At 36.2% G+C, this 25,872-nt stretch overlaps 1 protein-coding gene across 2 annotated transcripts in view; it reads left to right on the top strand.

Moving 5' to 3' along the window:
- LOC131573486 (transmembrane protein 117-like) overlaps window positions 1-25,872 on the top strand; it is a 178,816-nt gene that overhangs the window by 102,808 nt on the left and 50,136 nt on the right. For both annotated transcript variants that reach the window (XM_058827485.1, XM_058827486.1), the window contains exon 5: window positions 7,275-7,372. In XM_058827485.1, coding sequence (XP_058683468.1) covers window positions 7,275-7,372 — 98 coding nt within the window. The remainder of the gene's footprint in view (window positions 1-7,274; window positions 7,373-25,872) is intronic.

Genomic DNA, 25,872 nt, shown 5'->3' with positions numbered 1-25,872 from the left:
ATGATTACATAAACAGCAAGTGCTTGCCACATGGCAGCCAGGATATTTTGTTGCATGTATATAACGGTTTGTGTGCACAGTAGGGATTTGAAACATGTTAGGAAATGAAGTGGCACAGCTTAAGAGTTTTTTGCAGAAGCTCTGGTTCAATTGTAAAATTGATCCTATGCAGTTACTGATGTTTATGAACTGTCAAAGAATTTCCAGTAAAAAGAAAATTAATTTTTTTTTTTAATTTTTAATTTTTTAAAATTTTTTGTTTGACTTTTAAGAAAAGGAAAATTTATTTAGAAATTATTTCTCCTAGTATTAAAATACAGAGTATAATTTCCAGAATAAGTTGAATAGACTTGAAATAATTGCAGACCAGATTTCTCCCTAAGTAACCTTTTGCTATCTAAAGTTTTTTACCAGAAATTCATTATGTGCTAGATGTTATCTTTGTGAAGCATTCTGTCCTAACTGAACTTGGAAATTGAAAGGAAGTGATGGGAGAAGTGACTTTTCTAAAGCTGAACCTGAAGTGTATGTATTTTTAGTTGTTCTTGCCATCTTGTAGAGTTTTTATCCCAGCATGGATTGCACTTAAACCATTATGACAATATTTGGAACCAATCAAGACATTTTAGCTAAAAGATAAGAGACTTGCTACTTCCTCAGTGGGTGGAGAAATAAATTTGCATGGATAAGTAAGGATGGTAGTAATTAACATAGGCCTCCTCCATGTTTATACAGAAGAAATTTTTTAACTGGTTTTGGTGGATATTTGGGTGTAAGAGTACATATGTCCAAATGTTGTGGATTGGGAGAATAAGAGCTCATAAGAGCAATACTTAGGAAATATGGTGGGAAAGATGCAAATGCTCAAAATTGTACTGGGGACCATTGTGGGAGCCACAAAAGTGAACCATAATATTCTTTATTACTCATATTAGTTACTGAATTTGACAGCAATTTAATGTTGTTTCTCAGGATTTACTTATTGTTAAAACAATATGTATTGGTAAGACAAGAACGATGTTCTGGCTCTGATTAAAATGAGAAAATAATAAAGATATATTGAATATATATATGAAGTATATTGAAGGGGCCATCTTGTCTCTGTGATTGTTGCTGCTTTGAATATGCAAATATGAGAAGAATTTATTGCAATTAAACTGAATAAGAAGTAACTTAAAAGATTCTTCATTTTTTTTAGGGTTGAAATAAATTAAATTAGGAATGCTCCAAAATAGAGGAAGCAGACAGAACTTTAAAATCTAGTAGTGTATTTACAGCTGACTAATAATATTTAGCTTTAAAAATATCATCCCCCTTCGAGATCTGTAAGCCTAATTACAAATATTTGTTAAATTTGTTTTCAAACACACATTTTGTTTATTCCAAAATGCAGCAGAGGGGATTGAAATAAATTAACAGTTATTTCAGACGAATGTGTAACAAAGTTCTTGACACTTCTGCTCAACTGCCAAAACAATTTCAGAATTAAAAGAGGCATTGCATATTATCATGTGTAAGCTGTATAACAGTTGAGGTATGATCACAGAATTGGAAGGGTTGCAAGGAACTTCTGGAGATCATCTAGTCCAAGCCCTTGGCAGAACAGTCACCTAGAGCAGGTGATACAGGAATGTGTCCAGGTGGGTTTGGGATGTCTCCAGAGATGGAGACTCCACAACCTCCCTGGGCAGCCTGTTCCAGTTTTCTGCAACCCTCAATGTGAAGTTCTTCCTCATGTTGAGGTAGAAGTTCTTGTTTCTCAGTTTATGGCCATTGCTCCCTGTCCTGTCACTGGGCACCACTGAAAAGAGTCTGGCACCATCCTCTTGGCACCCACCTTTGAGATATTTATATGTATTAATGAGATCCCCTCTCAATCTTCTCCAGACTAAACAGGCCCAGCTCCCGCAGTCTCTCCTCATAAGGGAGATGCTCCAGACCCCTCAATTGCTGTGGCTTCCCCTGAACCCTCTCCAATAGGTCTTTGCCTTCCTGACCTGTGGAGACCAGGACTGACACAGCACTCCAGATGTGGCCCCACTAGGGCTGAGTGGAGTGGCAGGATCATCGGCCCTCCTGGCCACAAGGACACTGCTGGCTCATAGTCACCTCTCACCCTTCAGGTTCCCCAGGTCCTTCTCCACAGAGCTGCTTCCAGGAGGTCATCCCTAGCCTGTGCTGGCACTTGGGATTATTCCCTCCCCGTTCAGGATCCTGATTTGCCTTCTCTGAACCTCATTAGGTTTCTTTCTGCCCAACTCTCCAGCCTACCAAGGTCCAGCTCAATGGCAGCAGAACCTTCAGGTATATCAACCACCCCCCACAGTTTCTCATCATCTGCAGACTTGCTGAGGGTACATTTCATCTCTTTGTCCACACTGCTGATAAAAATGTTAAGACAGGTCCCAATTTCTGAGCTTATCCATGGTGTTATTATGGGAAACAGTCCTTGCTGGAGTTGAGACAGACAACATCAGTTATCCTCCCCTCATTGACCCATCCTGTCATGCCATCACAGAAGAGTATCAGATTAGTCACCATCCACAGAAGACAATTTTCTCCCAGAAATCCGTATGAAAAAAGCATAAAAACCTTTTCCCTAAAGGTTACTTTTATACATCAAGTGAACAGCTCCACAGTTTTTACATATCTCAAAGAAGAGAAAAGTGATGGATAGAAACTTTTAATGACTGAGTACTAAATGTTTCCCTAGTTTGGTATATGATCACTGTGATGTAGTGTAGTACTTAAAGACTGAGATAAGATAAAGAATTGATGTGCAGTTAGTGGGACACCTATATATAGCTCTTACCTAAAAGCACAACAGCGAAGCAAGGGGAGTGTATCCCCTCAGTGGTATGCATTAGCTCTCATTGACTTCACACTCTGACTTCAGAGAACATAATTACTTTAACCTGACTTAGCCCCTGTTTTTTCTAGAAAAAAACTCACATACTTTTCAGAAACGCACAGGCAATGTTCAGTCCTTGCAAAACTATTGATGGATTCTTTTGATGAGGAATTCAATGTTCATGGTCTTGCCATGGGAGACTTCCCTCTGGGCTGTCCTGTCACTGGGTCATCCTTACAATTTCCAAAAGATTTAGCATTTATGATATTCACTCCTATCAAGGAAATCCCCCAGTTGCATTGAAAATGTTTCTTGTTTAGAGTTTGGGTGAGTGGAGATGTGCAAATTATGCACTCTTTTGAGGCTGAGTGTTAAGTGAAATTAATAGTGCTACTTACAAAGAGGTTTGTCTTTAAAATAAGATACTTAAAATTGTAAAATTATAAAAATTGAAAAATATTAAAACTTCTAGTACTTGAGTCATGTATTTGACAGTGGTAGATTATTTGGCAAATGCAGCTATTCAGTGTGCTCCATTTTCCAGCAACAACACCATGAAGTCAAATCATTTTGGCTGAGTAGTTGCACCCAAACAGCTTCTTTACTGATATTTTATGTTTTATATTTTATGAGGCCTACTATCCGTTAGACTTTTCACTACTTATTGTGTTATCAAAATAATACAAAAATATTTCATATTTCACCATTTGGTTTGTGTTTTCAGGCTTTTCTTGTGGATCTTAGATTCTTCTGTTGAATTCTGGAGGGCTTCTCTTACCTTGTTTTGAATACAGCAAAGAAAATGCTCTGTTAAGGGCTTGTCTCTACTTTATGAATATTGCAGCATAGAATATATTGTGTCCTAAAGTCCAGAGTCCATTTCTCTAGTAAGAAACAGTTTCTGTAGCTGCTTATATGAAGAAGTGCTACTATTAAACCAACTGATGTACTTTTATATTTCTACTTTTCTAAAATGCAATTTGTTGTATGAAAATAGCTTGGCCAGCAGCCTGTGCCACACTAGTTTTCTGTGAGTTATCTCTTTGTGCTTTGAAGAGGATAGCATAGTTCCTGCTAGTGAAGTATTTGGATGATACTTTGTAGGCATGACCAAAGAATGAGGTAGTTTTCTTTTTTCTTTTACTTATTTTATTTATTTTTTTATTTTAATTTACTTTTTAGGGAAGTTTAACTTGCTGTTAACTTATAATAGAAGAGATACTTTGCCTTACCTGACACTCCCCATGCAGAGGTTACCTCTGCTGGGAGGAACCCTGTGAGGTACAACTGATTTGACATGAGTGTCTACAGAGAGATGTAAAGTATGTACAGAATATGCTGAACAATAGGCTCAAAGAGTAACTGCATGGAAGAAATAATTGATCTTTAATGTGTCTTACTGCTCCACTTGGTACATCTCAGGTATCTGAGGTATCTTACTCTTTTGTGGGGGTTTTCTTGGCAGTTTTTTATGATTTTGCTTTCTGCACTTCCTGTCTGAGTAAGCAACTTGTCCTGAATGAATTTGAGTCCCAGATTATTTCTTCTATGTGATACAACATCATTTTTCAAATGATTGTATTTATATATTGTGTAGTCAAGTCGTATCTACACCACCTGGTCTAGTGCAAGGTGTTCTTGCCCCTACCCCAGGGTGGGGCTGCAACTAGAGGATGTGTAAGGTCTCTTCCAACCCAAGCCTTTCTGTAGTTTAATGATTATATCAAACATCAAAGGTATCATATCAAAAGGAACAGTTTTGTTTTTCTGTAACAGAAAAATGGCAATCACAACATTTTGCTATTAAAGACAGCAATATATCTTTTTTAAACCATTATGAGTTAGCTGCGTAATTGAGTAATATGAATAGTTGATAAAGTCATATTTTATCGGGTAAAATGAAAATTAGGATTCCATAATGTATATCAGACATACTAATTATTAATGGAAATGGATTTTTTTGTGGCATTTGTATAACTGATAAAGTCAGGCAGTGTGTGTGATACAGCTTTGCTTTTGCAATTTAATACAGTGTAACTGTTTCTGTCATGAGACACTAAAAAAAATAAAAGTGTATACACTGTCTATAGGTAGGGGCCGTTCCTTTTTGAACTGAAGCAGTGTAATTATTGATTAAAGTATATTGCATCACCTAGTTCAAGAAAAAAATTAATTACTTAATTGCATTGTAGGTGGCTTTCCCTATTTTACCTTGATTATGTAAGATGCAGGCAGACTAAAGTGTTCAATTTTTATTTTATTCCCACGTATCAGCAATGTTTTCAAACACAGTTCAGAAATGCAGAGATAAATGTATGCTGTGCAGCAATTATATTGTAAAATATGAATAAAGAAAAGCACACACATTTCTTTACATGAAGTTCTGAAAATTAAATTAAAATTTATATTTTTCTAAAATAAGGGGTATTTGATATATATCTAAAACTTGTGTGCTGTATGACAGTGTTGAGTGCTTCTCTCCTGTAAGCTGTTTTCTACAGTGACTGTCCTTGACCAAATCAGAAAATGAATTTGATTTCTCTGATGCAAAAGTTAATTGGATTTCCCTTTATGGAATGCATCCCTTTAATGGCTGTCTCTGCTTCAGCCAATTTAGCTGTAACTGACCTGACATTGATCTGGTGATATGACTTTAAATAAACACCAAAGTTGGGAGATGAAAGACCAACTATTCAATATTTTAAAGAACATTTCCTGCCTTGTCTTGCTATTTTCCTCAGAAAATATCTCCATCTCAAATGTCATTCTTATGAAACATGCTCCTCTAGTAATTGGTCATAGAGCTACAAATTGCATACTTCTCCCAAATATAATAATTTCCCAGAAGGTATCTGGAGAAACTATTTTGAAACTTGAATAAAACCTCTTGAAATATCTGTTCTTCTTTGCAAATATTCATTATTATATAGACTCTTCCTAAGAGGAAAAAAATGTTACTAAAGTAATGAATTAAATCTTTACAAAGGTCTTGTTCAGCATTAAATATTTATTGAAATATTCATTTAGATAATTGGGACCTTATAAAAAAGTATTGTAGGTTGCTGATCAAAGAAAATATTTACCCACATGAAACAGCTATTAAAGGTGGTATTTTTAGGATATTATCTGTTCTTTGTAAAGGTTAGGTTTAATGGAATAATAAAATTCTAGAATGTGCATTTCTATTTATTTAACATAGTCATTATCCTTTGGACCCAGCCCAGGCTAATACACTGAGTACTTTTAACCACAAATGGACTTGAAGCCAAAATTTAGTAAATGAATCCATTTTTAATTTTTCATTGGCCACATTTTTTTTTTTTATAAACACTCAATGCCATTGATTGAAAGTGGTAGCTTACACTCTGGATGATAAACTGGGTTTTAAAACATCTGTGAAATTTTGTTTTCAGTTTGAAGTTATTTCCTTCTGAAACTTTAAGATTTATTTTCATTCTGATCAAAACACATAGCAATTTCCCACTCTGTACTGGTAACAGTGAGACAGAATTTCGTTTGCTTATCTGCATTTTGAAGCAGGTGGTCACCCCCATTTCTTTTATCTGATCAATTATTTCATAAATCTTTACAAATGGATAGGTTTTTCTCTTTGGATCTTTTGCACAGCAGAATTTATGAGATTATTGTGATGTAACTTTTGGTGCTTTTTAATACAGTTAATTTGAAGTAAATGGAAGCTGTGAAAACACAGCTTCCCAAAGAAGCAGGTGCCTGAGCGGTATTCACCTCCCTCACTGAGCTGAAAGTAATTTTTATACTTTCATGTACCACCCAGAAATATTGCATATATATGAGTCTCTGGACAGAGAAACAGATGGTCTCTTTAGATAAGAATTATGAATATGAGAATAAATATTTCATACTTTTAAAATTTTTTGCAAGTTTTAAAGGGTGTTTTTTCTATTGCCAGTCCCAAGTGTGCTTTTTATACTGAGAGCAGAAACTGAGAGGACATTATAAATGTTATATAGTGCTTAATTCATAGGCTTCCACTCCCTAGCTGCAGTTCTGATTTCAAGAATGGAAATTCTGCTGATGCAGCTCTCAGGGAAGTGGTTCCCCTCTCCCAGGTTGGGCCAGAAAGCTTCAGAGCCACAGGGGAATGTAACTCACGTACTGTAAATTGCTGTAACTTTTAGACTGATTCCTCTTATCTTCTTATCTTTGGGTCTCTACAGGTTTCATTGTTTTTCAAAGAGTTGCATGCACTTCTAGAATATGTAGCCCAATATTTGTTTTCTTCACTGCAAATAACACTGGACCTACTATTATTCTACTGTCTGTTATCATACCAGAACTGATGCAGGTGTGCCAGACAAAATAAAAATGTTCCTGAAGTCCTTGCTAGCACTTCCTTATGCAACACCAGTGTAACTGTCTACTGTTTCTTCTTTCCTTATAGGTCACAGATATGATGCTTCAGGACAAGCCCTACCCAGACTGGGGAAAGTCTGCCAGAGCTTTCTGGAAGAAAGGAAACATTAGGATCATTTTATTCTGGTAGGAAAATAATGAAATGAAATTACTGTAAACAAACCTTTTATAGAAGTTGAAAATCATATCTTCTATAACCGACTGCAGCAGAAAGAGATATGGTTGGGAAAAAAAGGTAAATCTGGTCTAACAAAAAAATAAACTTTGCAAAAATGGTACCTGAGTGAGGAATTCCGAATCAAAATAGTTAGTGCAGAAATATAATTTTAAAATTGATTTATACAGTTTCTTTTATTTTATTTTGACACTTTATAATTGAGTTGCAAAATTTTTTCTGTATGTGATAATATTTGGGTGTCCCACTGTAATTCCTTGTAATAAGGTAGATATTTGAATTTTCTTTTGTGGCCATAAAATTAATCATAGTAGTTCTTTGAATTGCCACATGAATAGGATTTAAAATGTCACATCAGTCTCAGATGGTTGAGAAAAATATTAAAAATCAATGCAAAAAGTTGTGATGGTTAAGAGTTTGTTTCACCTCCAATGTAGCCTCTTCAAGATAAATTCCAGGCAAATGTAACTATTGAAATGGAAAACAAATTATGACAGGAAAAATGGAAGATGGAGAATATATATATTCTATGAAGCAGTCTGAAGACCTTATGGCTGAAGATTTAAGAAATAGCAAAGATTTTTTCAATTCTATCAGAACCAAAAAAACTAATGAAAATGTCATCAGACCTGCTGTTTTTAAAAGAACAGATTTCAAGAGAACTCTTACAGAGAAATTGAAAGATTTATTTGTATGCAGTCTCCTACAGGAAATAAAGTATCTTGCACTTTAAAAGAGCAAAAATGGCTATTTTATTAAGCTGAGGCAATAAAGGAAATAATAAGAGAAATTTGAAAAGAAAGCAGAATCAGATGGCTGATTGGCTACACACAAACCTTATAAGGAACTAAAGGGGTTGAGCTGATGCAAGTTTATTAGCACTTAATTGCCTATTGAAAAATTGAATATTAAAATTTGGATATTGTTTTGCTTTTCTGCCTTTTTTTCCCAGCAAACTAGTATTATCCTACTGGCCAGTAAGTCTGAGTTTAGGTTTAGTTAAATTGATAGAATATATTATATAATAATACATTATATATCATTATATATCAGTAATGGAAATATGAACAAATATCTAGATGGATTTCTGCTAAAGGAAGTTGGGCAATCTTTGCTGAAGGAAAACCTTTTCTGATCTGCTAGAATTCTTTGCACATTCCATCAAAGTAATGGATGAGAGAGAAATGCTTGATCTAATTTATTTGGATTTTCCCAAGGGTTCTGAGAGAGTTCTTCACTGAGTGCAATTAAGAAAACTAGTAAGACTAAGTGTGCTAACATTTAGAAATTGTCTCAGCAATGTGCTGAGTGAAAGGTATGAATAAAATAATATTTTTTTCTACATTGATAAGGCTGAGGAGTTATGTTATTTAATGTTTGAAGTAGAATTCATTACTTATATACATCATAAATGTTATTGACGTGACAGAATTTAAAGATTAAGTTAATAATTTGAAAAATGCATGAGTGAGGGATCTTAGAAAAACAGGTGAAAAAAATAATGTGACTGAATACTTGAGTTATGGATGGGGGTGGGGGGTTTCAAGAAGCTCCTTGTCATCATTGCAGGATATGCAGAGGAAGATTCTGTCTCAGCGTGCAGGGATGGGCAAAAACATAAAGCACATGTATAAAAACATTCACAGACAGGTGCCAAGTGGGCTACCAATGATTTTAATGTCATCTCAGCAAAAAGATCAGTGTAGAACATCATTGGTTTTTTTTACCCTTCTCTGAAGGGTAGCTTTGTCTAAAAGACTGAAAAGGATATTAGTTAAAATTTAAGAAAAAACTTAATTACACGAAAAGACTGGAAAAATGTGAAAGCAAGGTGACATGATAATTTTAAAATTTGCATGCCAGATGGGGAGACAAATAAAAAAAATAATGCAAGAAATTTTCTTCCACTCTGAAATGTTAAAAATCAATATTTTATTTAAAATAAAACTCACACTGACAAATCCTACTAAAAGTTCAATGTAGAAGTAAGTAAAAAAATGGATTTTCATGCAGGAGTCTCATACTAAAGGGTATGCTCAAAACCTAAAGGGTGACATAAATGCTTTTATTTTTAGCTTTAAGCAGTGAAATAAAACAGCCCTGCATGACAGTCAGTATTCTGTAGACATAACTTACATAGTGCAAATTTGACATCAGTAAAAGTAGATTTTTTTTCTCCACTAAGTAGGAAAAATAAAGGAGTGATAACGTTATGCATGGTAATGTGGGGTATTTTTATTTACTTTATTGTTGCTCAAGCAATGTGATGCATATTGCCTCATTTCTGAAATGTCCTAAATGAAACATCCTCAACAGTGTGTCCTACACAGATACTGGTAGGTCAAAATCCATCTATTCAGGACATTTTCTACTTGCACACCTGTTTAATAGAGCTAATGCAATACTGTGCACTGTATTTTAATTATTCTTAGTATAGATATGTGATACACAGGCTAAAGTGGTAGATGAAATGAAAACCTTAGATACAAACTAGACTTGTTTTTCTGCTAATGTCTTTTTTATTTTCAGGTTTACTTTGCAAAATTAAAAACTTCTGTAAATGTACCAAAGATGGATGGATTTCAAAGGTGAAAGGCAAAGGCACCATCCACTTATTTTAACTTTATGATAGTTAATTATGTGGCTGCTTTATTTCTTATTTGGAAATGTTTTCAGCTCTCCAATGCAACTAATTCACAAAGGTTTTGACTTATTTTTTCAATCTCCTGTTTTAAAGCATTCTCTGGAAACATTGTCAGCAGCTGCTTGTTGGTTACTCCTGAGGATTCTGGCTGACTTCTGAATTTCCTCACAACATAATTCTTCCACAAACAGCACATCTAACTAAAGAATGATCAGTTGCTATTTGCGTTTGTGTAGTCCATCACTAAGGAGTATTTGAAATGCCTTCAACTTCTTTTTAAGTCAGAGGTTGTCTTTCTTTCCTTAGAAAGGTCTCCATTTTGGTAATTTTCAGCTCTGTTCATGGCTAATTCCAGCATTCTGAGGCAGCTTTGTGTAACACTGTTATATTGCTAAGTGACACGATGCAAATGCAAACACACTTTCTCGCGGGTTTAAGAAAGTGTACTGTCAAGAGGACTTCTAGGGAGAAATGAAGCATCTTGAGCCCTGATGGAATTGCTAAGATGTTGCAGACAAGTTTGTGGGTCACAAAAGAGAGATACACACAAGGAGTTAAATATTTGCACCACCTGCAGTTGGATGAGTCGCTCTGCAGACCACTGTGTCCAGTGCTCTGTCATCACCATCAGTACTGCAAAATTACGAGCATGGCTTGAAACAGGCTGATTTTTTTTTTTATATATGTTGATAACTTAGCTGATTTAGGAGAGACCAATTATATATGACACGAGAGCACTGGCATTTAAAAGCAGCAAAAAGAAAAGGAATTTGTTGAATAAAGTCAGATAAAGATCTTGGACAAGACTGATGACAAGTCAACAGCTGTAGCTAGTGGTAAGATAAATAAACACGACAATATAGAACCGTAGTAATTTTGATGTTGGATATTAGATGAAGCAGGGGCAGAAGTAGAATTTGAGAACACTTATTGTTTTGCAATTTATTTTTTTTTTTATTTCCCTGCAAACATTTAATAAATCCAACCAACACTAAAGGTGTCCCCTACACATGTGCAGAGGAGCGAGCTCTCCCCAGCAGTGCAGACAGGTGATGTTGTTAGAGGCAGCACACACCAGTGCCCCAGTGCGGCTCTGTAGTCATCACCCATGCCAAAGCACAGCTCTCTGCCACCGAGGCCTGGCATTACCTCTGCCTACTTTGTGCCTGATATCACTGTCTCCTCCTTACAGCATCTTCTGCACTGACCTGCCATATCCTGTGGGCAGCTGAGCATAGTAGTTGGAATAAAATCATAAGGACATCTCTGGGCTGTGTGCACAGTTTGCTCAATAGAGGCAAGACCTGAATTCTCTCCTTTGGAAAATTGTTCCAATATTAATTGTCTTCACAATTTTCCTAACAGAGTATGGATGGTTTGTAATGAGCAATGCATAAGAATGTGAGCTTTTAGCCTTAGGGAAAAAACAGAGCACAGTCAAAAGGAAACCAGTTTACAGGAATAGAGGAAAAGAGCTGCTGAGGTCTGTGTAACCAGGTAACAGAAAATTGATATTCAAAGGTAGATGATCAAAATGGGGGATTGTAGAGATAACAGTGGATTGTGCAGCTGAATCTTGATTGCAGACGGTGACAGAACAATACATACAAGCTGAACCTTTGAATATGCAAGTTCCAGGCTGGAATCCATTTCTGTGGTGTCCCTGGCTAGACATTCATTGTATGTGTGCACAGTCTTTATTGGTGCAATAAAGACAATTGTACTTTGACACTGGATAATGCAAAACAGATACCAACATGGAAAATAAATAATGAAATACGGATAATTGTAAATTTTTGATTCTCTATGTTTGCTGTTTGACTTCACAAACTAAATATTCTTCTATTAGTATGTATTTCTATAAGCTCCCACTAGTTCTCTTTAATAAAAAATATAACTGCACATGCTCAGAAATGTGTGTTAAGAATCACAGTATTTCAATTTAGGACCTATTTAAATTTAAAATCTAGTAATATAGGTTTAGAAGCTTTTATTCAAAATCATTGTGCAGAATTGCTACAGAGTTCTAATTTATGTACATATCTTTATACTGGATTGTGTCAAACATATCTTAAGTTAGTATTCTTAACTGGACGATATTTTGTACCCTGGAAGCAGAGAAAACTTCCTTGTGAGATAGATAGCCACATCTCCTACAAAAAAATAAAAGCAGTTTCTATAAGAGATTTTCTATTATGCACCTATTTGACTGTTTGGTTTGATAAATTATATTTCCATATTCTGTGTTTTCACAATCAAGGTGATAAGTTTATACTGGAAAATTATGTTCTTTTCACATGTTCAAATGATGGTTTCTAAAAACATTCATTCTTCTCACAATAGGCTACATTGAGAAAAAATAACTACACATTGTAGCTCCATCAATTTAAGCTGTGCACTAACTCAAACAAAACAAACTTTCTCATTAAGTTTGAGTAAAAGTTTTTGGGATACATTCCCACAAATAAAACTGCATGAATTGTAACTGTAATATATGTGCATTTAGATACACATGTAGTTTTCACTCCCTGGTTTGGAGGTTTTTAAGTTTATCTATTAATTTGTTCATATTTAAGTAATTTATCTTGGGATAAGGTACTTCTTACTGAACAGAAACCTGGCATCATCTGAAACGTAAGGCAGATTTCCTGGTAAATAGCATAAATAGTATAAAATAACATACAAAGATTTTCTAGCATTATTGCTCTCAGTAAATCTTATACTATAACCTCAGTCGATAATATCAGTTTGCATAAGCAAGACAATACATAAGTTTTTTCTGATTTCCATTTTGTCTCAATACAAAATATTCACTAAGGTCCTCCACAGACGATTTATATTGAGTGATCTGACTACTAATCTGGTCTGGCATTGTTAAATATATTCTGTCAGGATAAAAACTGTCCATGAATAGTAATTGTTACATTTAGTCTGGCCATCAAGGTGTATGATTATAATTTTTCAAGAAATTGCTAAAATATTTTTGAGAGCATTTATTTAATTTCTGGGTATTATTGGTAAGCTGTGCTGTGAAATGACAATTTGTTAACATGAAAATGTTGAAAATAATTCATCATAATACAGAGTGCTGAACTTTCTTTCATTTAAATGAGTTGTTTAAGGTTTCTGTCTATTTTTAGTTTTCATTATTTATTATTTTGAATATTTGACAGCATCCAGTAGATAAAAGAATACTGTATCAAAAATATTTGCAGGAAAGTTTTTCTTCTAATCTGTGTTTGGTCCTGTATAAATTCTCTGGTTCATGTCCTGAGAAAAACTGTTCCACTTGGATAACAAAGTGCTTTTACATTTCTACTGTGGAAAAGTAAAGGTGGTCAAAACTCACCAGAATGGCTGAACCTTGGCAACCACATGAGTCAGATACATTTTTTGACCTTGTTCTCAGATGCCCCCACTCCTTAGTGCATGAGAACTATTGCAGTAGTATCAGCAACTCAGCGTTCTCCCACCAATCTGCTCTCCCCAGCCTTCAGCTGGAAGTGTTACTCAGCCCCTAGCAGAACATGTCTGCCCTTCTCCTTCCCTTCTTCCCTTCTTCCCTTCTTCCCTTCTTCCCTTCTTCCCTTCTTCCCTTCTTCCCTTCTTCCCTTCTTCCCTTCTTCCCTTCTTGCCTTCCTCCAGCACAGCAATTGCCCAAAATCCTGCAGTGTTTGCAGAAGCAAGAGGGAAAGGGTAAGGATGCTCTGGAGCCCTAGGTCACCTGTGGGGAGGGTGGCTCCCAACACTGCATTTGCTGATCTAACATTCTGGTCTGCCTCAACCTTTCCCTGGCTTTTCTGGGAGCATCTTAGGGACTGCAGTCACTCCACAGGCCTCCCATGTGGCCACATAGAGTGGGCTCTGCATGGATTACTAATGCACTCACTGCATGAGGGGTGGATGCTTTGCATGACATTATTTATATATGAGCAGAGAGAAGGTTTGCATATGGGAGGCCATGCAGGTGGAAGGCTCCCATCTGTCTCAACTATCAAGGAGGAAATCTGTAGCTTGCCTGTGCCAGTCTCTATTTGGAAAGGCTGTGTCATGCATTTTCCCATATCCTAGTCGTGATAGGAAGATCAGTGAGACAAATCACTCTAGATTTCACTTTTCTTCACAAGGCAAAGCATTGAAGGAGATATAATTAAGTTTAGGGAGGCTGAGCTCTGACATTCAGAAAAAAAAAATCTTTAAAACCAAAGCAACGAACTAAAATTGTGAGATCACTTTAGCTTGAAGATTAAGTTCTTTATTTGTCTCATTCAAGTTACATAAAGTGGTCTTATCCTATTTTTTTCTGATGGAGATTCCTACAAATCAAACAAAAATATATGTTGCTTCTTATTTGTATTTGCATGAATAAGAGAAGGGTTGGCAGAGCAGAAGAGCTAGTATGGCAGCTTTCCTCTCACATGAACTAGAACATATTTGCTCATCTACATCCGCTCACACAATCACACACTTGAGGGGCAACAGAGGGGAGGAAGGGAGCTCCTAACACCCCTGCATTACACCATTCCCCTGGTAAGTTCTAGTGTGGAAACATTTCATGTCCTGGGGTTTTAAAAAATATTCACAGACCAATCTGGCTGAAAGATAATTATACTGAAGAGAGAAAAGCATTATCCATTAGCTACAATGGGATTTTGGACTGGGCCCATAGACATAAATTTCACCTTTAATTTGGATTTAAATTCTCTGAACTACTGTAGTATGTGTATATTTTATACCATGTTTTTTTCAGTTCCTCAGCCTGTTTAAGCTTTTTGAGTTATATTGGGTAGACACTTGCAATTTAGTAGTTGATAGCCTGTTAGAAAGAAAGCCTGTTTTTATTCCTACATAATTGCTAGATTCCTAAGTATAGCCTTTGTAATTGGATGGATATGGCATTCCACGTTCACCTCTTTCTAAAAGTACATTTTATTCCATCTCTATTACTGAGAAAGAGGTATATCATGAACAATTACTAAAAATATTTCATCCAATGTATATCTTTAATAAAACTTCTTAAGGTGCAATGTCTCCAATGTTTCAGTAATAACAGTACTGCCAAATGACAATACTTTCACAAAATCACATTCTATGCCAAAACCTGAAAAGCTCTAATTCTTAGATAAAAATTTTTCTTGGGAAATTCCAAAACATTCTTTCCTCTGAACAGGCAGTTGCAGTTCTTGGTTCAACCACAGCTGGAGCAAGTCCTTTTTTAGGACCTTCTCTCCACTTTCTGCAGAATTCCTGCTGAGCAGAAGACACCTCTTCTTCCACTCAGATGCTGGAAGATTTTCCAGAAGAGCAGAATCAGTGATGTTGTTGTTGTTATATCATTGTCCTCTCTCTGCTTGAGTGTTTTACTTTTCTTCCTTTGTTTGTTATTAGAAATTTCTATCTTTAGCATTACAGCTAGCCTAGGCCACATTCTAGGTCCACTCCAAAATCAGGATGAGTGCAGCTGTCACGTTAATACACATTATGTGATCTTATAAGACAGAAAAAAAGTGTTAAAAGAGAAATAAACATATGAAAATTAAAATATATAGTCAGATAATTGAGACAGCCACCCCAAGATAGAAGTTCTAAGAATTGCAATTACATCAGCATACACATTATGGACTATTATTCTAACAAAAGAAGGAAACATTTCAGATTATCAATGTAGAAATTCAGTCTTGCATCCTTGCTTCAGTGTGCAGAGGCCTGGCAAAAGCTTAGCCTAAAACATGTTCGGTTCAAACTCATTTTTGAGTTTACAGGGAAAGCTGTAAAGAATCCATCACACCAAAGATTTGGTGCATAGAGAAGTTGCAGTGTCAGACAGTGGTTTTGTGCAAGATGAGAACTCTGAAAGCCCACAGAGTTCAGTGGAGATCAGAAAGTGCTTCAGCTGCTCATGCTCACAGCCAGAGTTCATAGACTTTGTCATGGCTGGATTCCAAAAATCAATAGTTTTCTAAAATAAATGTGATGATTAGAGTTATGAAATTATTTGCCTTCCTGGAATGCTGGAGTATTTTTTAAAAATTGTATTTCTCCTTAATGGCATGTTTAAATTTTTACCTTAGAATTTGCTGATGTACTTAGTTTAATTTCTGACTCATCTTCCTCGTAGAATCATAGAATGGCAAGGGTTGGAAGGGAATTTAAAGTTCATCTCTTTCCAACCCCTCTGCTAATGCCTTTCACTACAGCAGGTTTCTCTCCATTCAAACTGGTATTGAACACTTCCAGGGCTGGTGCATCCACAACTGCTCTGGACAACCTCTTCCAGTGCCTCACCACTCTTACAGGAAGGAATTTCTTCCCTGTATGTAATCTAAACTTACCCTCTTTCAGTTTAAAGCCATTCCTCCTTCTCCTATCACTCCATGTGAAATACCTTGTGCAAAGTCCCTCTCTCCTCTCTTGTAGCTCCCTTTAGGTTCTGGAAGGCTGCAATAAGTCTCCCTGGAGCCTTCTCTTCCCAGTTTTGAGCAACCCAACCTCTCTCAGCCTGTCTTCATAGAAGTGGTGCTCCAGCCCTCTGATCACCTTTGTGTTCCTCCTTTGGACTTCCCCCAACAGGTCCGTGTCCTTCTTTTGGGGGTCCCAGAGTTGGACGCAGCACTAGAAGTGGGGTTTAACAAGAATGGAGTAGAGAGGCAGAATCCCCTCCCTCATCCTGCTGCCCATGCTGCTTTTGATGAAGCTCAGGGCAAGTTTGGCTTTCTGGGCTGCAGGTGCCCATTGCCAGGTCACGTTAAGCTTCTTGTCCATCAATACCTGCAAATCTTTCTCCCCAGGGCTCCTCTGCCAAGGGAAGAAATTAATCCAGTCCTTCTCTGCCCATGCTGTACTTGTGCTTGGGATTATGCTGACCCAGGTGCAGGACCTTGCATTTGGCCTGGTGGTTTGCATTGGCCCACACCCCTCAATCCTGTGAAGGTCCCTCTGGGTATCATCCCTTCCCTCCAGCATTTTGATTCTACCACACAGTTTGGTGTTGGCAGCCTTGCTGAGGTGCGCTCGATGTCACTGTCCGTGTCACCGACACAGATGTGGTGACACAATGATGTGACACCAATACCAACCCCTGGGAACATAACCCTTCACAAGTGACTGATCACAACTCTTTGAATGCCATCCAGCCAAATCCTTATCCACCCACTTGTCCATCCATCAAATCCATATCTCTCCAGTTTGGGAGAAGGCTGTCATGTGGTGCAATGTTAAATGCTTTGCACAGTTCCAGGTAGATGATGCCAGTTGCTCTTTCCTTATTTGCCAATGCTGTAACACCATCATAGAAGATCACCAAAACTGTCAGGCACCAACCTTCCCTTAATGAGGAAAAATTACTATTCCTGTGTTTTGTGTAAATACTGAGTATTTGCACATGATCATTGTTAAATGTTGTTTGGCTTTCAGATCCATCTGAAGAAGCAATTCTGAAACTGATTTGTGCCCAGTGAAGGTCAGCTTAGAAACTATGTTTTTAAGACTTGTGGATTTCATGTGTAACTGGATGCACTAACACTGTGAAATTGTTCCACCAACATTAATGGGATTTTTAACAGTGGGAACTGGAATCAGTCTCCCTGGGGACACTCTGGATGAGATTATTAATCTTCTGCAGTTTTCAGAAGGATATGGCATTTGTCATCCATTGAGTGTCTAATTAAAAAACTTATATTCCTCTTGATTGCCTAATAGTTCTTCATGATGTGACTTCTGCTGTGTCTTGGGCATCAATTTTTCAAATGCAATTAGTGAAATTCTCCACCATATCCACCTGTTTTCTGATGCAAACAGGCTAACAGCCACAGAGTTCCAGTGAAATAATGGTTCCAGTGAAATTACATCTTGAGATTCAAAGTGCTGCACATGAGTAGAATGTGGTTGTACATTCTAATTTGTGATGCTTTAAAAGAAAGAAAAAAATGTCTTGGTGTATCCAAATTTAGTTTTTTAGGCCTAAGAATTATAGTACTCTGTCTTTTGTGAAGGCTGGACTTAAATTTGGAGCAAGAAGTCATTATTTGAGTGCTGACAGAGCATCATCTATCCCATTCTGCCCCCACTCAGATTCTTATACTCCATGACCACTGTCAGAATGAGCCCTCTCAATAAAAAAGAAAACCTAATTAAAACTATTTGTTTAGGATGTGCTTAAAACAGTTACAAATATGAATGTATGTATGCTTATTTAGTCCATGTATAAAACCTCAATTTAGATGTAAGGAGGCTTTCTTTTTTTTCTTATTTTTCTACTTTGAAAAAATTGGTGTGGCTGTAAAATTAAATGCATCTGCTGACAGCTATCTTAATCAAGGTATTCAGCTTCATATCTTTTTTAGGCTGGCTACCATAATGAGAATATTGTGGCTATATTTTTATTTCAGATAATTGCATGTTGTCTGACTGCAATTGTGACTGTGGAAAAAGCAAGGCCTAAAACAGAGTAGATTAAATTTTCAAGGAAATCACAACAAAAGATTGTTAACAAAAGGTGCCTTACAGGGCTCTTGGTGTCATAATGCGTATTTTGATACTTTAGCATCTTTGCTAGACTTTTCTTCTTTTAACAAAAAAAAAACTCATGTTAGCAGTTAAACCCTTACAAAACCAGCTGTCAGTTAAATTTCAGACCATGAATATTTTGAAAATACTTTGTCTAGCAGGAAGTTGTCCCGATGAACACGATGATTTTGTGATATTGACTAATCAAGGAGCTTCAGTAAACTGTGTAAATAACAATACTTTTAATACAGTACTTGACATTTTCCATCTTTTCAGATTCTTTATGCATTGAAATGATTGATCTACTCCTTCAGTCAAAACCACCTTGACTCCAGTTTACTGCTGTTTGCTTTGTATTACTGATTGTGTTGGTGCATTGGTGAGCACAGTGCTGCCTCTCATGCAGACAAAGAGTAAATCTTTCTGGATTTCAGTGGAAAGGGCATCAGCCCTTGTCTGTGATGGCCAAGGGGTAAAGCAAAGCCAGTGAAAACAACTGGAAAAAACCTTTTTCAGCCCTGAGAAAGGTTCATCTTTTCCAAAGCTTTGTTTACTGCTTTTTGCTGTTGTATCCTTGTTTGCTGCTTCCCCATTTCTTTTTACACATCCTACCAGATTCTGCTAGTTCTGCTATAGAAAAATTTGAATTTTACTTCATTTATTAAAGACAGTCTTACAATTCAGAAGGTAAAGGGCAAGGGCCAAGAAACTATCAAATTATTACATTAAAATGAAGGAGGTTTTCATTTCAGTTTTTTGACTTGCTATTGCAGTTTTAATTTATTCAACACTATGCTTAAAATAATAAAAAAAAGGAAAGTACTTCTTATTTTAAAAATACCAGATACTGATTTGTCCCTGTTCTGAGCAAACCTCTTTGAGATTGTGTGCCTTTGTTAGCTCCTGTGCAAGCACCTTTTTCATACATGGTACTTTTCATTTATATGGGTTGGTTTGAATTTGTATTCAGGGCACCTCTTCTATGGAGGCAGGCTGAGAGAGCTGGAGTTGTTCAGCCTGAAGATGAGAGTTCCAGGCGGACCTTATAGCACCTTTGCAATGACTAAAGATGACTTTGCAATGACAAGAAAGATAGAGAGGGACTTTTTACAAAGGTATGCCATGATAGGATAAGGGGGAATGGCTTTAAAGAGAAAGAGGGTGGGTTTAGACCAGATGTAAGGAAGAAAATCTTTCCTGTGAGAGTGGTGGGGCACTGGAACAGATTGTCCAGAGAGCCTGTGGATGTCTCATCCCTGGAAGTGTTCAAGGCCAGATTGGACAATGCTCTGAGCAACCTGATGTAGTGAAAGGTGTTGGCAGGGGAGTTGAAAAATGTTCTTTAAATTCCCTTTCAACCCAAACCATTGTGATTCTGTGATCTCTACTATGAACTGAAACAATAAATGTATAACTTTTAGGAAATTAATTTTAATTAAATAATTTAATTTAATAAAAATAATTTAATAAAATTAATATTTTTTAAATAAGCAAACACCAATGACCATGGTTTGAAAACAAACTGTTATTATAAATGCTCTTACATAGAACCTCCATTGTGCCAGTCCAGGAGAAGAGAACTCTGCCCGAGAGAGGTTACTGTCTGGAATTCTAATTTTAAAAAGAAACATGGCACAGAAATGTGCTAAATCCCTCATCTATAAAGATACATTTTCTGCTTACAGAAGTGGTGTACCAGTAAAAAAATGGACCTCAACACATGCTCAGCTTCCAGTTATTTGCATGCTTTGACCTGACTTCATCTATTGAATATTTAAGGCCAATTGGCATAGCACAGGAAGCATTGGTCTTGGGAAGGAAATAGAGTGATGCATGTTTTCAATGACAGTAAACAAGCTGGAAATATCTTATTTGACTTTTAAATTATATACTGTGTTGAGAGAGCTGGAATTTAAGTGGGAAACAATCGGTTTTAAATTGAATAAATTTGATCTGGAGGGTCTGGAGGAAGGCAGGACTGGAAATGTCATTTTTAATGCATTAGTTCTCAGGATGAAACTTCTCTCAAAGACAGGTCCAGATTTCTTGTTGAAGTTTCTCTTTAGTTCTCTGTCACATGAAGTTTAACATACTCATGCTTTTAAACATTATAAATAAAGTATAATATGAATATTAGTGACTCAATTATTATTTCAATGTCTGATAAAAGCTTGACCAAGCTGCAATAGTGTACCTCTATTATAAAGCTTTTTTTTTTTCTTTCAAAATGTGGTACAGCTGATTTTAATGTCTTAAATACTAAGGATTTAAGACTGTCTGTAGCTTTCAGGTTGATCATAGAATCACTTAGATTGGCAAGCACCTTTAAGTCCAACCGTTAACTCGGCACTACAGTGTTCACCACTAAACCTTGTCCCTAAGTGCCACATCTACACGTCTTTTAAATACCTCCAAACACTTCCATGGGCAGCTGGTTCCAATGCCTGACAACCTTTTCAGTGAGGAAATTTATCCTAATAGCCAATCTAAACCTCTCCTGGCACAACTTGAGGTTGTTTCCTCTTCTGTCACTTGTTGCTGGTTACAAGAGACTGACCCTACCTTGTCCACAACCTCTTTTCAGGCAGTTGTAGAGAGCAGTAAGGTCTCCCCTCAGCCTCCTTTTCTCCAGGCTAAGCAGCCCCAGCTCCCTCAGCCATTCTATATACTTGTGATATGGAGTTGTGCTCCAGACCCTTCTGGAGGTTTTTTTTCCCCTCTTTGAACATGCTTGCTCCAGCATCTCAAGGTTAATCTGGAATCAGGGCAGTGCTTGTGGAGATCTTAAGGATTGTTTCCTCAGGGTGGCTTACTTTAAATTTTAGCTGATAGACTGTAATTATACTAACCTTTTATAATCTGAACAGGAAAAGTTTTGGTTCATAGTAGAATAATTTGCAGTGTACAACATTATCTTAGTTTTAATTAAGATGCTTTAAAACTTTCAACTTTTCCTCTTGTGTGCATCTGAACTGATGAAATTATCTGAGCTACTAAAGTTTTATTTTTTTGCAAAGTAAAAAATTTATACTTTCTCACAAAGCAAATTAATTTACGAGGTGCAAGCACAGACAAAAGTATCTTGTACGTGATTATTGTATTTCACAGGATGATTGTTTTATGTCTCAGAAAGGTGGCACTTAGAATTAAGCTTCCATTTAAAGTGTTTAGCAAGTTTGTCGACCTGTTGTATGATTTCCAGCTCTTCCTACCTGAAACATTTCTGTGAAACCTGATTCTGATGTCTTCAGTTATGAGTACCAGTTTCTTCTTGTGCCACAAGATCTTTCAGTGACTACAATATATGTTGGCTGGTTTCAAAAATCATACACTTTCTTTTAATCTATACACAACCTCAATTAGTGCTCGGGTCAGTAAGTGGGAAGACATTTATAGAATCAATCATTTTGGGTTAAGGAGTACACATACTGCAAGTATACTAATGGAATGGAAATAATGCCTGGAACATCTCCAGAACAGTCACAGTCTCAATGGAGCAATTAAATATGTATGAAGAATGTTTGCAGTGAAGTTCAAACACATCAGCCTGAGGCTTATTTTTTGGTTTAATTTATTCTCAGCCTTTCTGTGTACTGCTGCTTGATGATTCAAAAACACTTCTGCACACTGCCTCCTGCATCATCTGTGTATACACTGACTGACAGATATGGTGACAGTTGCTATTTTTAATCACTGTCTCAGGAACAAGGAGTAGACCCTACAGTAGAAAAGTGCAGGGTTAGTATTGAGGTTAACAGTTTTTATTCATTAATGAATTCAACATAATTCACAGTATGGAAAATAGTCTTCAGATTTAATTCAGGCAGTGTTTGAATATTTAACAAAACTTCTTAGTCTGAATCTGTTGGTGTTATTAGAGTATTTCATGACATGCCCTGTATTCCATATCTTCATATCACTGCTTTTATCCTTCATGAAACTGCTTGTCCTGCAGTTAGAGACTGTTTTTTTTATATCACTGTGAATGCCAGCACACCTTAAAAAGTTAGTGGCTCTATTTCCTGGTAATTTTTGCTCTTCGCAGAATGTATGAAAGGACATGTGCTATTTTCAGCTTTCTCTGCTGTTTTCAGCCTTAAATAAAACCGAACTGTCTGGGGCTTTGTAAAGCATGTTTGTTTCCTTTGATGGTCCAAGGTCTGTGATTTGTGACTGATCAGAGAGCACCAGTGTATTAGCTGGTTCATCTGTTATCAATTCATGCGCTATGAGTAAGTGCCATTGTCATGTAACCAAGCTTAGAGCTATTGGCAAAGCAACTGAGCAAAGAGAGCCTTTTAAAAGGATTACTGGTAATGTAATTACTTGTGGAAGATGTATGGATATCTCCTGAATGAAAACACCAGCATCTTAATATGTTCTTTAAGCAATACCATTAGTGGAATGAGAGCTTGTGTTCCAGTAATAGCATACTCTGCTGCTGGATAATGGCACAGTGAAGCAAAGGCATTTGTGTGAAGTAAACACTGAACTAAAGCCAGATACATGCTTTTGTTTCTTTATTAAGTTTCAAGGCTGTTATTGGAGCAAAATTTACTTTCTAGTGATATTAGAGTTATTTTATTAAGTGCAATGGGGTTTTGAGGCATCAGAACTTCCAGTAGATTTTCTTTAGGTCTAGAGGACAATCTTTTTATACCTATAGTCAATCTATAACTGCTAATAATATAAATAATTTTAGTGAAAGAAATATGTTTTTAATATGACCCCTATTACCAGAGATATCAGCAGTATGTCATATCATTTAATTTTATAAAGAAGCAGAATTTGTTTAAGACCTTCAGTTCAGGCATAGAATAAGCAATCTTGGTGAAGTTGCAAAATTAAGAAAATCTTTGTGCTTCTGAACAGTTGCTGTCGATGGCTTTTGATATTGACTTTAACCATCAAGATGATTGACTTTTCTTAGTGAAAAGGTACATGTGTTTAAGTAAACACCAGACCTTCATCTTTTGAAAATCAATGAGAAAAACCCAGTAATCATCAATGAAACTTTAATTATCTTTTAGAAACTGACAGATTTTTTTTCCAATTAGTTGTAGGGGATGGTTTTCCTTGAAGTGGTTAATAAGCTTCATGGCATCCATAAAAATAGATTACTGAAGCATACAATGATAGCTATCCTGTTTGATTTGTTTAGTCTTAAACTCTTTTCTCACCTTTGATAGACCTTCCCTCTTAGAATTTCTAATTTCTTTCTTCACAGTGTTGGTTCATATCTTCTCATTATTCAGTAAGCTTGGTGTTAAATTCCAATGCTTGGTGCATGTGTGCATTTTTTTGTTTCCACCTAATCAGACTCCTTTTTATATTCATTTATATTCAGTTTTGCTGCTGGTTTGTTTTTCTTAAAGACCTATTTTCTGATTTTGAGTAATAACAATATTCTTAACATGTGCATCTTTATGATTATCATATCAGAAACCTGATTGAGTTATTGATTGTGATATATGGGAAAATAATCTGGCTTTATCAGTGTCAGAAGCTACGTACTTACCTCGTGTAATACAGCATTCTAAACTCCAGTGTGTCGTGTGACATCAGGTTTTGCCTCTCAGTGGAAGGACAGACTAATAAAGAAAGCTGACACTAATCTCAAGGTGTATGTAGTCAGAAAGTGATGCATAGGAAAAATGCTTTACCCTTCCCAGAAAATTAGTCATAGCCAAAATATTCATACCTTAACTATCTGAACTTACTATCCTATAATAATATTTTAAGCATCCAAATATATAGAAAATTATCTTGAACTTCACCTACATCAGATTTGTGGGGCTTGCAGTACTCCAGATAATCAGACCATTTAAATATAATTCCCTGGCTATGGATTTAGGATCCTAGCTTCAGCCCCAAACCAAAGTTTTATCATAAGATCTTCCTATGGACCTTGTGAAAATTTTAACTCACCTTTCATCTTTTCAAGCCACTTATTATGTTCATTTTTTTGTGTTTTCTGATCAGTTTGGAAATAGAAACAGGTTAATTTTTTTTTTTTTAGGAGAGACAAATCACTACTTTGTAATGCCATTATTTATTTTATCTCCTCAGTTTTATAATTTTTGTTTTTAAGATCATTCATGCTACATGGTATCTGCAGTGATGTGACTTCCTGTGATTGAGATAATTCCCAATATAAGGACAAAACCACAGCTCCTTGAACTGAGAGAAGAGGGATTCAACTTTCATGTCTCTCCCTGCATAACCAGAAAGAGGAAAAAAGAGATCATTATCCCATATGCAGATGCCATCTAAGGTCTGGGCTATGGACTCTTTTAGGAACCTTTTGGCCTTGTGACACAGCTGTGCTCATTAGGACAGTGGAAATCAGGGCTCAGTTTTATCATTTTCTTTGCAACATGAACAAACTGAATGAGCATTAATAAGGTTCTAATTGGCAGCAGGTGTGACTATGTTATAAAACAACCCAAAATTAAAGAAGCATTTCAATATGCTACCTAATATTAAGTTTTTCAGTATGAATGAAAGAAAACTAAAAAATCACTAGCAGGCCTTGGTTTGCAAAAAGAATGGACTTAAAAAATCACTCCAAAGTGTAATAATGTAAGTAGAAAGCTCTTGGAGGTGTTTTTAAACAATTCCTTTTTAAAGAGCACCTAGGTCAGACCTATTCGGAATTAAATCAATGGCAAAGTCCAAGGTGTCAACACAGCAGGCACACACATTCCAGCATAGTCTGTTAAGCAGGAGCTAAGATTTTGACCAGCTTTCACAGGTCTTAAAGTACTAGCTGGTTCCAAACTTTTTGATTTTGTGAGCTGTTCTGTTATCATCTTTCTGAAAGAGGATTGAGGACACTTTTCCACATGATCAGTCCAGCTATAAAATAGTATTTATTCTTCAGACTGAGTTATGAAAACCTCTTTTTTTGCTTTGTTTGTTTTTGTTGTTTTTTTTCCTTAAGTAAGAGGTGATCTATACACTCTCTTTGAATTATGCCTTGTAAACAAAACCTTTCATATGTTCAGTTATTCCCATTCAAGAAAAGTAATAGAGGTTTGCTAGTATCATTCATTACACACATTCCATCCTTTAAGCAAATTTGATGCAAATGTAATTACAGAAATCTAAATAGAATTAAATATGTGTTTTCCCAGCATTTAGATTTATGCAAATTCAAGGAAAGTATAATTTGATTGACAGAGAAATTGGTAACAGAACTAGAAGCATTGTTAAAATTTATTCTAGCAGCATATTCTCAAGAACTTGTGAACTATAGAATATTCTGAATGAAGTTAAGGGCATCTTGCTTACCAGGCAGAT

This window comes from Poecile atricapillus, chromosome Z, assembly GCF_030490865.1.
Source record: "Poecile atricapillus isolate bPoeAtr1 chromosome Z, bPoeAtr1.hap1, whole genome shotgun sequence".
Classification (NCBI taxonomy): domain Eukaryota; kingdom Metazoa; phylum Chordata; class Aves; order Passeriformes; family Paridae; genus Poecile; species Poecile atricapillus.
This window is presented reverse-complemented; position numbering and strand designations above follow the sequence as displayed.